The 14,095-nt window shown below is 37.7% G+C and overlaps 1 protein-coding gene across 2 annotated transcripts in view; it reads left to right on the top strand.

Moving 5' to 3' along the window:
* Positions 1–14,095, top strand: part of LOC121459019 (RUN domain-containing protein 3B) — a 153,656-nt gene that overhangs the window by 45,459 nt on the left and 94,102 nt on the right. For both annotated transcript variants that reach the window (XM_041668506.1, XM_041668505.1), the window contains exon 4: positions 6,525–6,610. In XM_041668506.1, coding sequence (XP_041524440.1) covers positions 6,525–6,610 — 86 coding nt within the window. The remainder of the gene's footprint in view (positions 1–6,524; positions 6,611–14,095) is intronic.

Below are 14,095 nucleotides of genomic sequence, written 5' to 3'. Positions count from 1 at the left end.
AACTAAAAGCTTTCTTTGGGTCCTCCATAATTTTTAAATTTGTATAAACAAATCAAAAAAGATTTTTAAAAATGCCTAACATGCTAATGTAAGGTGTTTTAACATTAGTTTCGGAAATATTTTGTGTTTTATTGGACTGTTCTAAGTAGAAAAATAACAATTTACAGTTTGAAGATCAAGTTAGTTCATTATTTTAGAATTCTAAAATTGAAATTAGACCTCAGTTGAGTTTCTATCAGTTTTGCTTTTAGCTTTCCTTATGACTTAGGAATGGTATCTCAATTTGTTTAGGTAAAAAGACTAGTTGTATTTTTGATGAACCGAATCTATACAAGCAAACCCTTGTAGCACAGAAACTTTTTTTATTTTCGTAAGATTTTTTTCACTGTCTGCTTGAGATTGCAATCTGATAGCTTTTACTAAAATCGTTAAACCTGCCACCCCCCCCCATTTTTATTGTAAATAGGCTTTTTTTTTTCAGAAAATAAACTCTGATTGTGATTTTCTCTGCTCATTGTCCTCCCAGTTCCTCCCTCTATTCCTCCCATCCAGATCTACACCTTTTCCGTCTGTAATAGAAAACAAACAAGCATCTAAGGAGCAATAATAAAAATAAGACAAGACAAGACAAAACAAAACGGTTCAGAATAAGACAAAATAAACAGAAGGAAAAGCTCCAGAAACACATATAGATGCAGAGGCACATGTGTTCACACACACAGGAATCCCTGGAAAGCTCAAAACTGAAAGCCATACTGTATAACAAAGAAGTAGAAGTTATACAGTAGAAGTTCTCGTCTTCTCACACTTCTATGAGGAAAGTGTGTTTTAGAATCGGTTGTTTTCATAAAGAAGATCTTCGAAGATAATCAGAACCTTTCAAACACGTAGTTCTCCGGCGTTACTCTCCTCCAAATCTCATGATGTTGTCTGCGTTTAAAAACCATGTCTGGGGTTCATTCAGATTCAGCTAGAGTCACTCAGGTTGGGGGAAAGACGCCTCCGTAAATCTCAGTTTCTGATTTGGTAAAGGGAATAATGACTCACATTGCCAGAGTCTTTCTTTTAGTTTGTCATGTTTTTAGTGGCCTTCTAGACATTAAATGTCAGTATGAGACAACATTTGTAATGGAGAATCACTTCTTCACATTCTCCATAGTTTTAATTGGACGCCAAAATGAATATTGTTGATGATCTTAATGGCTTTGAAAATGCAATAAATGGCAAAGGCAGTTGGGCTTCGACTGCAAATTTAACAGAAACAGAATTGGCCCATCTGGTGGTAAAATCGGAAACCTTCCCTCAGTGGCTGGGATAAGACTGAGAACCAGAACATGAAAATGCTGATCACTTCCACAGGTTGAAAGTGGACACAACCAAAGCCACGAGGACAAGAAAGGTGACGTCAGTTGGCAGCCTGCAGGAGCTGGCAGCCCGCAGGAGCTGGCGTGAACTTGGATGTAGATCTCTCCCTGTGGCCCCCTTTTGTGTGACCCTGGGCAGAAGGTCCTGGTGTGGCCGCGGACTCATGACTAGTGAGACACGGAGTCGATGTCCTTCACAGCCTCTAAGTTTGCAACTCACTGCTCAGCAAAAGAAAACAAATGCAGTTTCCTATAATCAATCTAGTCCCGCTCTCCACCTGGTTGCATATGAGCAGCGCTTGTTGCCTTTGTTTCCTCAGCACGGCATACGCTCTGTGTAACAGCTGCATACAGAGAGGATTATTTGGCTTGAGTAAGTCTCTCACAACAATTGAATGAAAAAAGTTTTTATAAGTTTCCAGTATTGTATTACACAGATTAAGTCATTTTTAGAAGTGCGGTAATTTGCTTCTTGAAGGGCTTCCTGCATCTGGGATAGCTCCTTTTCTACTGGATGATGAAATCCCCAGATTCCAGTAAACATATTTTATGGGAGAAATACTTAATCATAGTGTAAGCACACAGACTCATGGAGAAGTAAAACAAATTAGTGTTGTAAAGTTGTTGAGTCATTATGAAGGATTACTGTTTATAATTTATATAATTTATGTTCAGTGACATGTACATTGAATATATATCTATTGACTTACAATGGGGAAATTGTTCAAGTGAAGTTACATGAAACATGGATTTATAAAGAGTTTAGCTTGGTAACAAAACACTGGATAATATAAAATAAGAAACTAACTTTCTAGTTTTCAAATTTAAATTAGGCAACATGCACATAAAAGGTGTTGTAAACTCCTTTAATACAGGCTAGAATCATATGTACATAATTGGCTTGTCCCCAAAATGCAGAAAGTAATTGAGGTGACAAAAACAATAAGAATTATAGCTTTTTAATACAAAATTACTTTTCAGAATGAGCCTTATTTTAAGAGAGAACTTGATAACCACAAGGGCCATCATAATGTAGCCATGAAATCAGAAAGAATCTGAAGAGACAGCATCAGACTGTCAGCAGGAAGATGGGGCATTGAAGGGAAAGAGACTTTTTCTCAAATCCCAAGAGGAACTACATAAGAGAGATAATCACCATGCAGAGCATGGCATGCCCCTTCTGAAAGGAGAGACGTTCCAGAAAAGGGTGGGTGGTGTTGTGACACGAACAGGGTTTGGGGGTGAGCAAATTTCATACCACATCTATCATGGCCTGACTTGCATCCCAGTGGACATATACAAGGTAGAGCCATAAATTTACCATGCAGGAAGAGAGAGAAGGGAATGGTGGAGAGGGATATGGGGAGAGGCGGAGTCTGATTTCTTGGAGAAAGGGGAGCAGTCAGATGGTCTGTGAGCTTGTATTAAGCAGCAGTTAACTGACTGAAGATTTTCATTTTATTCTGTAGAAATAAGAGATTAAGTTCTGGAAAAACTAGGAAGTATGTTTTGTAAATACTCCAGACAGTTCACAAGGATCAACAGAAAAAGGTCTAAAAGTGATGCCCTTCTATATGATCCCCAAGGAAAAATATTAGCTGTGGAGAGAAAGGAATAAGTGCTCCAGGTTATTGTTAACAGCACCTGTTATTAGATCAAATTAAGCTTATCAAGGACATCAAGCTACGTGTGGTGGTACGAGCCTGTTACCTCAGCTCTCAGGAAGCTGAGGAGGATCCCAAGGTCAAGGCCAGTTTGGGCTGTGCAGCAACACATAGTTTCCAAAAAGAAAAGAAAAATATGACTGATACCAAGAAAACTACAAAAGAAACCGAACTATGGGTAATAAATGTGATAAACTCTTAAATAATAGCAATGACTAAATAAATGGAAGCAAAGATGAGTATTGGGAAGCTGAACATTTAAAAGAGCTAGCTATGAAATAAAATTCTCGTCAAACTAACCATTTGCTGAGCCTAACTGATCTCAATGGCCTCCAAAGGACTCAACCACATAAAGTAGGTTCTGTAACCACTGTGGAAGTAAGCTGGACTCGGTACCAACAGAACAACAAAATGCTTTTATGAGTGAAAATTTGAAGGACCTCTAAGTACTGATTGGTCAAAGAGGAAATAATAATCAAAAGACTTAAGAAGGCTTTTGTGTGTGTTTGATTAACGAGAAATGCTAGAAATCAGTTATCAGAGATTTCATTTCAAAACGCAAGCACATAAGTAGTAATTGAGTAGAAGGAAAGAGAAGAAAGAGCAACACTCCAATCACGTTGAAGCAGGTTTATCCAGAACAGCAAACTAAAAGCTGTGGGTCCTTTTTGACGGTTGGTATAATTAATAGATTTCAGCAAGTCTCTTAATGAAATAGAACAGATTATAAAATATCCAGAATGAAGACAACACCAACCCCATAGATCCCATAGACCAGTGGTTCTCAGCCTGTGGGTCTTGACCTGTTTGGGAGTAAGTATCCTGCATAACTGGTGTTTACATCATGATTCATAACTGTAACAAAATTACAGTTATGAAGTGACAATGAATAATTGCGTGGTTGGGGTCACTACAAGATGAAGAACTATATTAAAGGACCGCAGCATTTGGAGTGTTGAAAACCACTGCTGTAGACAGTAAAATCTGCAAAAGTGATGGAAATTGGAAAATTCTTTGAAAAATAACTGCTTGACCGACCTGAAATAGAGAACATTTGCATATCCTGACAGGCTGAACTGTAACTAAACTGTGCTCCTCCGTGCAGATCCATTTGTAATCTGGTGGAGATCTGTGTGAAATTTAGACTGTCTTTTGTCAAATGTATCAAGGCAGATACCTTTACTCTTTGATGTCTTTTTTCTCTTTTAAATGATGACATCTCCTTCTTGGATGAGACAGGAAGGTAGAGCGCATAGATGGGTCTGTTTGGGGATGAGATGACGGGTTTTTTTTTTCTTTACTAATGGCATTTTTTTTTGTTTGTTTGTCTCATCATATAGTAAAGTAAGGATAATATTATAACCAAACACACCAATTTTATGGCGACTATTTTAGTATACACAGAAATCTTTCAACGGAGTCTTACAATACTGTCCTTAAGAGCTATCTATGTTCATGATTTTTTTTTTTGAAGTCTCAGTGATTTGCCATTGTCAAGGAATAAAGTATAAGTTCCATAACATCGCTTTAGGCTTTCTATATCTTTGTGGCCAACAGCTTTCATAAGTCTTGTTTGTTTTTCCATTCTACTAAAAGTTCTTTCATTGAAAAAAAATAAATCATTAAAATTAGCACAATTTGTTACCACAACAGAGAGCTCCACGCAATTCAAGGACAGGAAACTGAGTGCAGCCCAGCTCTGTGTGGACTGGAATTAATAAATCAGGAAGCAGGGCTTGCCCCACATTCTTATCTAGCCACAGCACAGCCTCCTGTGCCTAATTTTCTCTGGACGGTGCCTTCGCTTACTTCTGTACTTGTGACAGGGTAGCCTTTTGATTCCACAGCCCACTACTCGCTTCTGCATCTGTTAGACTGTTTCCAGTGAGAATCTGGGGACTCTTGGGCACCCAACAGCTTGCCTTTTCCTTCCTGTTTCAATCAGCCCCACCTCATGTGGGTTCCTCCAGGCTCACTCAAAAGGAACAATGGACTGAGTGCAGGGCAAGCTAAAAGTCAGGGGAGTAGGAAGCTTGGCTTGCAGGTAATCCCCATTGTTGATTTTCTCCCCAGCAGCATTGCCGTTCTCGCCTGACTGTTTTTTATCACTTCCTAGATTGGCTCCTTGTCCATGAGTAGCTGAGTTCATATATCTGTAGACATTTCCATGCCTTTCTCCAAGTCCTCTGGTTGAGCATAATATACATATTGATTATGATCTTTACTCCCATTGCTATTTTAGTGCTATTGCTTTCTGTGTTAGTTAGTTGTTATGAATTTTCCTGGAGATTTGGGAAGGACTAAGTAGAAATGAAAGTAAATGATACTTAAAATCTCTCTAGATATTATTTCTTATATTCTTTCAATCTAAATAGGCTACAAAAAGGATTGGAGAGATAACCCAGTGAAGTAAAGTGTTTGCTGCCCAGGCATGATGGCTTGAATTCGAATGTCCAACACCCCCCCCCCCCCCAAAATCCTGGTGTGGTTGCCCTGGTCTATAACTCCAGGTCAGGGATCTGGGGGATTAGAGCAGAGACGGGTGAATCCCATGTGGCAGTCAATCTAGCCAGAACAACCAAATGAACCCCAGGTTCAATGAGAGACATTGTCTCAAAAAGAAAGAAAGAAAGATATAGAGCAATAGATAAAGAACCTATAATTGACTTCTGACCTCCACACATAGACAGGCAAGTACAGCCACATACCTACACAGAAGCCTATACATCTGTAAGGAATATTTTGGAGTATTAACAAAGACTAGCTAATGCCAGCTACTAAAAAGGGTTAACACTTTCTTGTATTTGTTAAATGATTCACAAGTCAGAATTGTCTCCATGATGCTTGGCTGAAATGTGCTGACATCTGAGTTGAGCTTTGTTTCTTGTTTTTGTTTTGTTTATCAGTGGGGTGGAGTTAAAACCAGAGCCTGGAGCATGCTATACCAATGCTGTATCACTGAGCTACATCCCCAGTCCTTGGCGTTTTGTCGTTTTTTTTTCTATTTTAAATCTATAGTAGCATCTTTACCAACAGATTTAGTAGCTGTTGATTTCGGCTTGTGATTGATCATATATTGTAATTTATTGTTGGTATGAAAATCTCTTCTTGGGGCATAAGTAGAAAATTGTCTCACACGTGTTGCTGGAGGAACTACTGAAAGACTCTGCTTCATGTGTTTATAAGGGTCTCATTTTAACTAGCATGTTGCCTTTTGACATGAAGTAGAATTCTATATAAATGTACTTTATGATTTAAAATACATCTCTGTCTAACCCAAGTAGCTTATTTTCATCAGAGGACATAGTAGTAGATTGATATGTCACATGTCTTCTGAAAAACAAAATATATGCTTAATATTACCAAAGTTTTCTGTTTTATCTTAGTCATTCTTGATTTTGAATTGTGTGTTCCATATTGTTAATATGCATATATTTGACAGTGTATAGAAAATATTCTTTAAGTTTCTTATTTGATCCTTTCTTGTTCCTCGTAGGGTAGAGCCTGGATCAGAGTAGCACTCATGGAAAAGCATTTGTCTGAATACATCTCTACAGCTTTGAGAGACTTCAAAACAACCAGGTCTAACAGTCCTTTCAACTTTCTAATGTTTATGACTTGAAAAACCAGAATGAAGAGGTAGTCTGAAGTTCTCAACTTTCAGGTCATCCATTTTTCTTACTGCTCAGATAAGTCTCCTGCCCTCTTAGGAAAGTGTGGTTTGTTACCTGAATGTACATTTGACTCGCTGATTTGTGTGGAAGGGACTCATGGTGCCTCGGTGTCTTTTCTTTGAGCCATTCTGTCAGTCTTTCAGTGCTCCTATAGGCTTTTCTGTGGCACATTTGAAGGAGGTTCTCAGTATGACATTCTTAGATATCTATCTCTTTCTCCAGGGTAATGCTTCCGTATTTCTTTGCTGGGGAGGACTATAAATAGATCATTTAGTTCTTTTGCTCACGTGCAGAATTATTGGTGGTTTTGTTGTCTTTTCGGTGTACTCTTTGTAGATATTAATTTTCTAAGGTTACATAGGTTTAAGGAATGACCTGCTGTGTGTTCTGTAAAAATGAAGACCTTACTGCGTTTTAGTTGGTGGTGAAAAGGTTCATAGCAGGACATCAGTCATGAAAGTTTAGTTCTTGTCTGGTGATCTACATTTGTTGCTGTTGATAACACTACTTCCCTCCATGTCAGAAGTATTTGTAAATGAAGACATTGAGTGATTTCATTACATTAGACATAAACTGTATAACACCAAAGGCACAAGATGCTATGTAAGATTAAATTAATTAGGATTATATAAAATTCCAAATTTAGCTGTTTAGTTGCCATAACACATTTCTGGTACTTCATATACGGCAAGTTGTAGAGCATTTATTTCCCCTCTCACAGAAAGTTCTGCTAGCGCGGGCTGCCTTAGTACTTCTGAGTGACTGTACTTATTTAACCCCATCTTACTTCTGAAAAGATGGCAAATGACAGCTGCAAAATCAGTTTGATAACTAAACGATTAGGTACAAAGAACTCCTGAATCTGACACACCAGTTTCCAGGGTGTAGTGTTTAACGTTGTAGATTTTAAGAAAACTTTGACATTTGCTCTGGTGTTCTCTTAGCTAGCTAATTGGTTTGGAGCTTTTCTGAGATTTTTTTCATTTTTGTAGGTAATAAAACAGTAAGCTTTTAATTTGGCAGACACAATTATAATAATAATAAATTTGATCAGGAAAAAGACTAATTATGAAAGTGTTTTCATAAGATAAATATGATATGTATTTATTGAGGATATTTTTAGCAACTTAATACTCTTGGCGTATATCTAAAGATGGAGAGTGAGATGATAAGCTAACACTCTTTAAAATGAACCTGACAAAATGAAATATTTAGTATCACAAAGAGACAAACTTACTTATGAAAAGAGATATTGAGGGTACAAATGCTTTGAAAAAAACTAGAGCGTGGTCTCAGAATCTAATATGCTAAATCAAAAATCCTAAATTAAAACTAAACCTGTACAATGATTATCTCTTATGTAATCGTAATATTTCATCTTTTCTAAATAAACACTAAAACATCTCTCTTAAATTGTTAGTCCTATTTCTTAGTTGAAATAATTGGGTGTGGTAGAAATAACTTTGGAATAGATTGTTTTTGGCACAAGTAGTTTAAATATTAAAGGGAACCGTTTTAGCCTTGTCTTACACCTACCTGTACTCTGATGAAAAGGAAATGATTCAGCTCTAAGCACGAAAGTCTCTGAAATAAAAAGCCTTGTAAAAATATACAAACATTCTGTTCAAAACAGAAACGTGACTTAGTGCTTATTATATGCACGTATGTATACACAAACAGATCTGCCCTATCAAGGTGCTTACATGTAAATACAGTGACTTCATAATTCACAAGAAGGAAAATAAGCACAAAGATATTTCAGAGTTCTCTTCCTAATAAATGAGAAAACCCAGAACATTTTTCTTTTCACTACTTAATGTTATGATTTTTACTGAAATAAAACCAAGTAAACTTTTTATTAAAAATTATTTTGAATGTAAATCTTGACCCACAAACACATTTGGAAGAGTGAGTTTGTCAACATAAGGAAAGTACTGGAGAGAATAATTGTACATTACCTTTTACTTGGCTGCTTCTTGATGTGAGTGCTTATAGAAGGAGAAATGAAGCCTCTGAGGATGGGAGTATCTGGAGCAAGTGGATTTCTTCTTCTGTCTGGCTTCACAGACAAAGAGAAATGATAGTCTTAAAAACAGTGGCAATGTGCTTATCCCAGGGCCAGGGGAGGAGCTAAGGCAGGCAACTTTGAAGCCCTAAGCTGTGACCATCCAAGGATCTTTGTGGGTGGAGGAAGGGTGGGGAGCTGCAGTGCACATTCTTGGAGAACACGACTGCCTTCAAAGTATTAAAGAATTCCGTGTGAACTTCTTGCTGGGGTGAAAAGTATCTTGAGGGGCAACTGGAAAAAAAGTGAAAATAAAAACTGTGTTTTGCGATGTAGGAATTTGGGTGTTACTGATAGGCGGCCAGAATTGGGAAGTGATAGAGTAGACTCTCAAGATTTGTTTTTAAAAGAGGAAAATTGGCTTTGGTAGATAGCATCCTGGGAAAAAAAACTCAAGTGAAAAGTTAATTTAAAACTGAATTAATTTGTTCAAAGTTAATTTCTGCCTATCCAGAAACTAATAGTAATTAGAAACAATAAACTAAGTTTTATAAATGTCATATTTGAAACAATATTGAAAATATTTTGGTGATTTTAAGTAATAAATAATGCCAAAAATAAAATTGGAAAATAGAAAAATAAAATTAGCTTTATGGAAACTCACATTTAGCTGCTTCAGCATTTACTTTATAACTGTAAGTTATGTTATAAAGAAATGTCAGTTTTTACAATATTTGGTCTAAATAAGGGAGGAATTACAGTATAAAATAAAACTGTAAATTCCCAAACAGTCCTTAAAAATAGATAAAGTTTCTTATTTTAGGAAAGTAAATAAAATAGTGATAAGTTGCTGAATTTTTCAAGAACCAAGAAAAAGTTTTAGGATCTACAAATAGTAATAAGTGTTTACATTAAAGTTGTTCTTCAGTATCTGTGAATTTGCTTTCTCTGGTTTCTTTTACTCATTGACTGGGAAAGTTTGGAAGTAATGGATACATTTTATATGACTTGTCTTACAGGTTGTTATTAATACCTTCTTTAATCTAGTGTTACTGTTAATCTCTCGCTGAAGTGGTTTATAAGTTAAACTTGACCACAATGTGAGTATACAGCTGCTCCTGGTCTCCTGCTGGCTTCTGTCTGGGGAAACTCACGGTGTGCTGAGATGCCATCACTCAGAACCACGTTTAGTACACCAGCCTGGCAGCGTCAGAACTTAGCCTGTTGCATCTCAGTGTTCTCTACCGTTACAGCAGGTCGGTTTATAGAGACGAGGTGTGATGGCATGGCTAACTGGGTGCTCTAGCTCCCTGCTACTGACCAGCTCCCACCTTGGCAAAGAAAACATTTCAACATCTGAAGCCCAACTGTTGTTGAATTCCCAGTTTTCTCAGTAGTGTTAGGTTAAAAAAAAAAAAAACTGGAAGCCAAACTCACTTATTGACTGCCTGTACAGATTCAGTGGAATATTTTCGGATGTTCTTCATAGGTGAGGAAAGCTCCTGTATTAAGATGAAAAAAAAATAAATATTAAAAGTTGCTTTTGGGTTGGCCTGTCTCATGACTTATACAAAAGCTCCATTTATGTCAGACTTAAATACAAAATTATTGAAAGAAAACATAGGTTTAGATTTTTGATTAGTTCACTGTTTCCTTGATGTGATATCCTATGTACAAAGACAGAAAAAGATAAATTGGACATCAATATTTATAACTTGGTCCTTCAGTGGACACCATCAAGAGAGTAAAGAGAAGAACATAGACTAGGAAATCACATTCTGATAAAGACATGTATCTAAAATATATATAGAACTTTTGCCACACATTAATAAAAATAACCAAATTTTTTTTTTTTTTTTTTTTTTTTAATTTATTTATTTATTAAGAATTTCTGCCTCGTCCCCACAACCGCTTCCCATTTCCCTCCCCCTCCCCCGATCAAGTCCCCCTCCCCCCATCTGCTCGAAGAGCAATCAGGGTTCCCTGACCTGTGGGAAGCCCAAGGACTGCCCACCTCTATCCAGGTCTCCTAAGGTGAGCATTCAAACTGCCTAGGCTCCCACAAAGCCAGTACGTGCAGTAGGATCAAAAACCCACTGCAATTGTTCTTGAGTTCTCAGTATTCCTCATTGTCCGCTATGTTCAGCTAGTCTGGATTTATCCCATGCTTTTTCAGACCTAGGCCAGCTGGCCTTGGTGAGATCCCAATAGAACATCCCCATTGTCTTAGTGTGTGGGTGCACCCCTCGTGGTCCTGAGTTCCTTGCTCGTGCTCCGTCTCCTTCTGCTCCTGATTTGGACCTTGAGATTTCTGTCCGGTGCTCCCGTGTGGGTCTCTGTCTCTGTCTCCTTTCATCGCCTGATGAAGGTTAATATTCCTGAGGATGCCTATGTGTTTGTCCTTGGATTCACCTTATTTAGCTTCTCTAGGAACATGAATTATAGGCTCAATGTCCTTTATTTATGGCTAGAAACCAAATATGAGTGAGTACATCCCATGTTCCTCTTTTTGGGTCTGGCTTACCTCACTCAGGATAGTGTTTTCTATTTCCATCCATTTGTATGCAAAATTCAAGAAGTCCTTGTTTTTTACTGCTGAGTAATACTCTAATATGTATATATTCCATACTTTCTTCATCCATTCTTCCGTTGAAGGGCATCTAGGTTGTTTCCAGGTTCTGGCTATTACAAACAATGCTGCCATGAACATAGTTGAGCATATACTTTTGTTGTATGATAGGGCCTCTCTTGGGTATATTCCCAAGAGTGGTATTGCTGGATCCAGGGGTAGGTTGATCCCGAATTTCCTGAGAAACCGAAACACTGCTTTCCAGAGTGGTTGCACAAGTTTGCATTCCCACCAGCAATGGGTGAGTGTACCCCTTTCTCCACAACCTCTCCAGCAAAGGCTATCATTGGTGTTTTTGATTTTAGCCATTCTGACAGGTGTAAGGTGGTATCTTAAAGTTGTCTTGATTTGCATTTCCCTGATCGCTAAGGAAGTTGAGCATGACCTTAAGTGTCTTTTGGCCATTTGAAGTTCTTCTGTTGAGAATTCTCTGTTCAGATCAGTGCCCCATTTTATAATTGGGTTGATTAGCCTTTTACGGTCTAGTTTCTTGAGTTCTTTATATATTTTGGAGATCAAACCTTTGTCAGTTGCAGGGTTGGTGAAGATCTTCTCCCAGTCAGTGGGTTGTCTTTTTGTCTTAGTGACAGTGTCCTTTGCTTTACAGAAGCTTCTCAGCCTCAGGAAGTCCCATTTATTCAATGATGCCCTTAGTGTCTGTGCTGCTGGGGTTATACATAGGAAGTGGTCTCCTGTGCCCATGTGCTGTAGAGTACTTCCCACTTTCTCTTCTATCAGGTTCAGTGTGTTCGGACTGATATTGAGGTCTTTAATCCATTTGGATTTGAGTTTTGTGCATGGTGATAGATATGGATCTATTTTCATTCTTCTACAGATTGACATCCAGTTTTGCCAGCACCATTTGTTGAAGATGCTCTCTTTTTTCCATTGTATACTTTTAGCTCCTTTATCGAAGATCAGGTGTTCATAGGTTTGTGGGTTAATGTCAGGGTCTTCTATTCGATTCCATTGGTCGACTTCTCTGTTTTTATGCCAATACCAAGCTGTTTTCAATACTGTAGCTCTGTAATAGAGTTTGAAGTCAGGGATGGTAATGCCTCCAGACAATCCTTTATTGTATAAGATTGTTTTGGCTATCCTGGGTTTTTTGTTTTTCCATATAAAGTTGATTATTGTCTTCTCCAGATCTGTGAAGAATTTTGATGGGATTTTGATGGGGATTGCATTGAATCTATAGATTGCTTTTGGTAGAATTGCCATTTTTACTATGTTGGTCCTCCCAATCCAAGAGCAAGGGAGGTCTTTCCATTTTCTGGTGTCTTCTTCAATTTCTTTCTTCAAAGACTTATAGTTCTTGTCAAGTAGATCTTTCACTTCCTTGGTCAGGGTTACCCCAAGGTATTTTATGCTATTTGTGGCTATCGTGAAAGGTGATGCTTCTCTGATTTCCCTCTCTGCTTCCTTATCCTTGGTGTATAGGAAGGCAACTGATTTTTTGGAGTTGATCTTGTATCCTGCCACGTTACTAAAGCTGTTTATCAGCTGTAGGAGTTCTTTGGTAGAATTTTTGGGGTCGCTTATGTACACTATCATATCATCTGCAAATAACGAAAGCTTAACTTCTTCCTTTCCAATACGAATCCCCTTGATCTCCTTATGTTGTCTTATTGCTATTGCTAGAATTTCAAGCACTATATTGAAGAGGTATGGCGAGAGTGGACATCCTTGTCGTGTTCCTGATTTTAGTGGGATGGCTTTGAGTTTTTCTCCGTTCAATTTAATGTTAGCTGTTGGCTTGCTGTAAATAGCTTTTATTATATTTAGGTAGGACCCTTGTATCCCTATTCTCTCCAAGACCTTTATCATAAAGGGGTGTTGAATTTTGTCGAATGCTTTTTCCGCATCTAGTGAAATGATCATATGGTTTTTTTCTTTCAGTTTATTTATATGGTGGATTACATTGATAGATTTGCGTATGTTGAACCAGCCCTGCATCTCTGGGATGAAGCCTACTTGATCATAATGGATAATTTTTCTTATGTGTTCTTGGATTCGGTTTGCCAGTATTTTATTGAAAATTTTTGCGTCGATGTTCATGAGTGAGATCGGTCTGTAATTCTCTTTCTTGGTTGGGTCTTTTTGTGGTTTTGGTATCAGGGTAACTGTAGCTTCATAAAAAGAATTTGGCAATGACTCTTCTGATTCTATATTGTGAAATACATTAAGGAGTATAGGTGTTAGTTCTTCTTGGAAGTTCTGGTAGAATTCTGCATTGAAACCATCTGGTCCTGGGCTTTTTTTCGAAGGGAGATTTTTGATAACCATTTCTAATTCTTCGCGAGAAACCGGTCTATTTAGATCATTCACCTGGTCTTGGTTTAGCTTTGGTATATGATACTTATTTAAAAAAATGTCCATTTCTTTTGTATTTTCCAGTTTTGTGGCATACAGGCTTTTGTAGTAAGATCTAATGATTCTCTGAATTTCCTCTGTGTCTGTGGTTATGTCCCCCTTTTCATTTCTGATCTTATTTATTTGCGTGTTCTGTCTCTGTCGTTTAATTAGTTTGGATAGGGGTTTGTCGATCTTGTTGATTTTCTCCAAGAACCAGCTTTTTGTTTCATTGATTCTTTGGACTGTTTTCTGTGTTTCTATTTTGTTGATTTCAGCCCTCAGTTTTATTATTTCCAGTCTTCTACTTCTCCTGGGCGCGTCTGCTTCTTTTTTTTCTAGAGCTTTCAGGTGTGTTTTTAAGTCCCCAATGTATGCATTCTCCGTTTTCTTTAAGTGGGCACTTA

Source organism: Microtus oregoni, unplaced genomic scaffold, assembly GCF_018167655.1.
Source record: "Microtus oregoni isolate MIOR12 unplaced genomic scaffold, Mior012 000018F_ref0000195, whole genome shotgun sequence".
In the NCBI taxonomy this organism is placed as follows: Eukaryota; Metazoa; Chordata; class Mammalia; order Rodentia; family Cricetidae; genus Microtus; species Microtus oregoni.
This window is presented reverse-complemented; position numbering and strand designations above follow the sequence as displayed.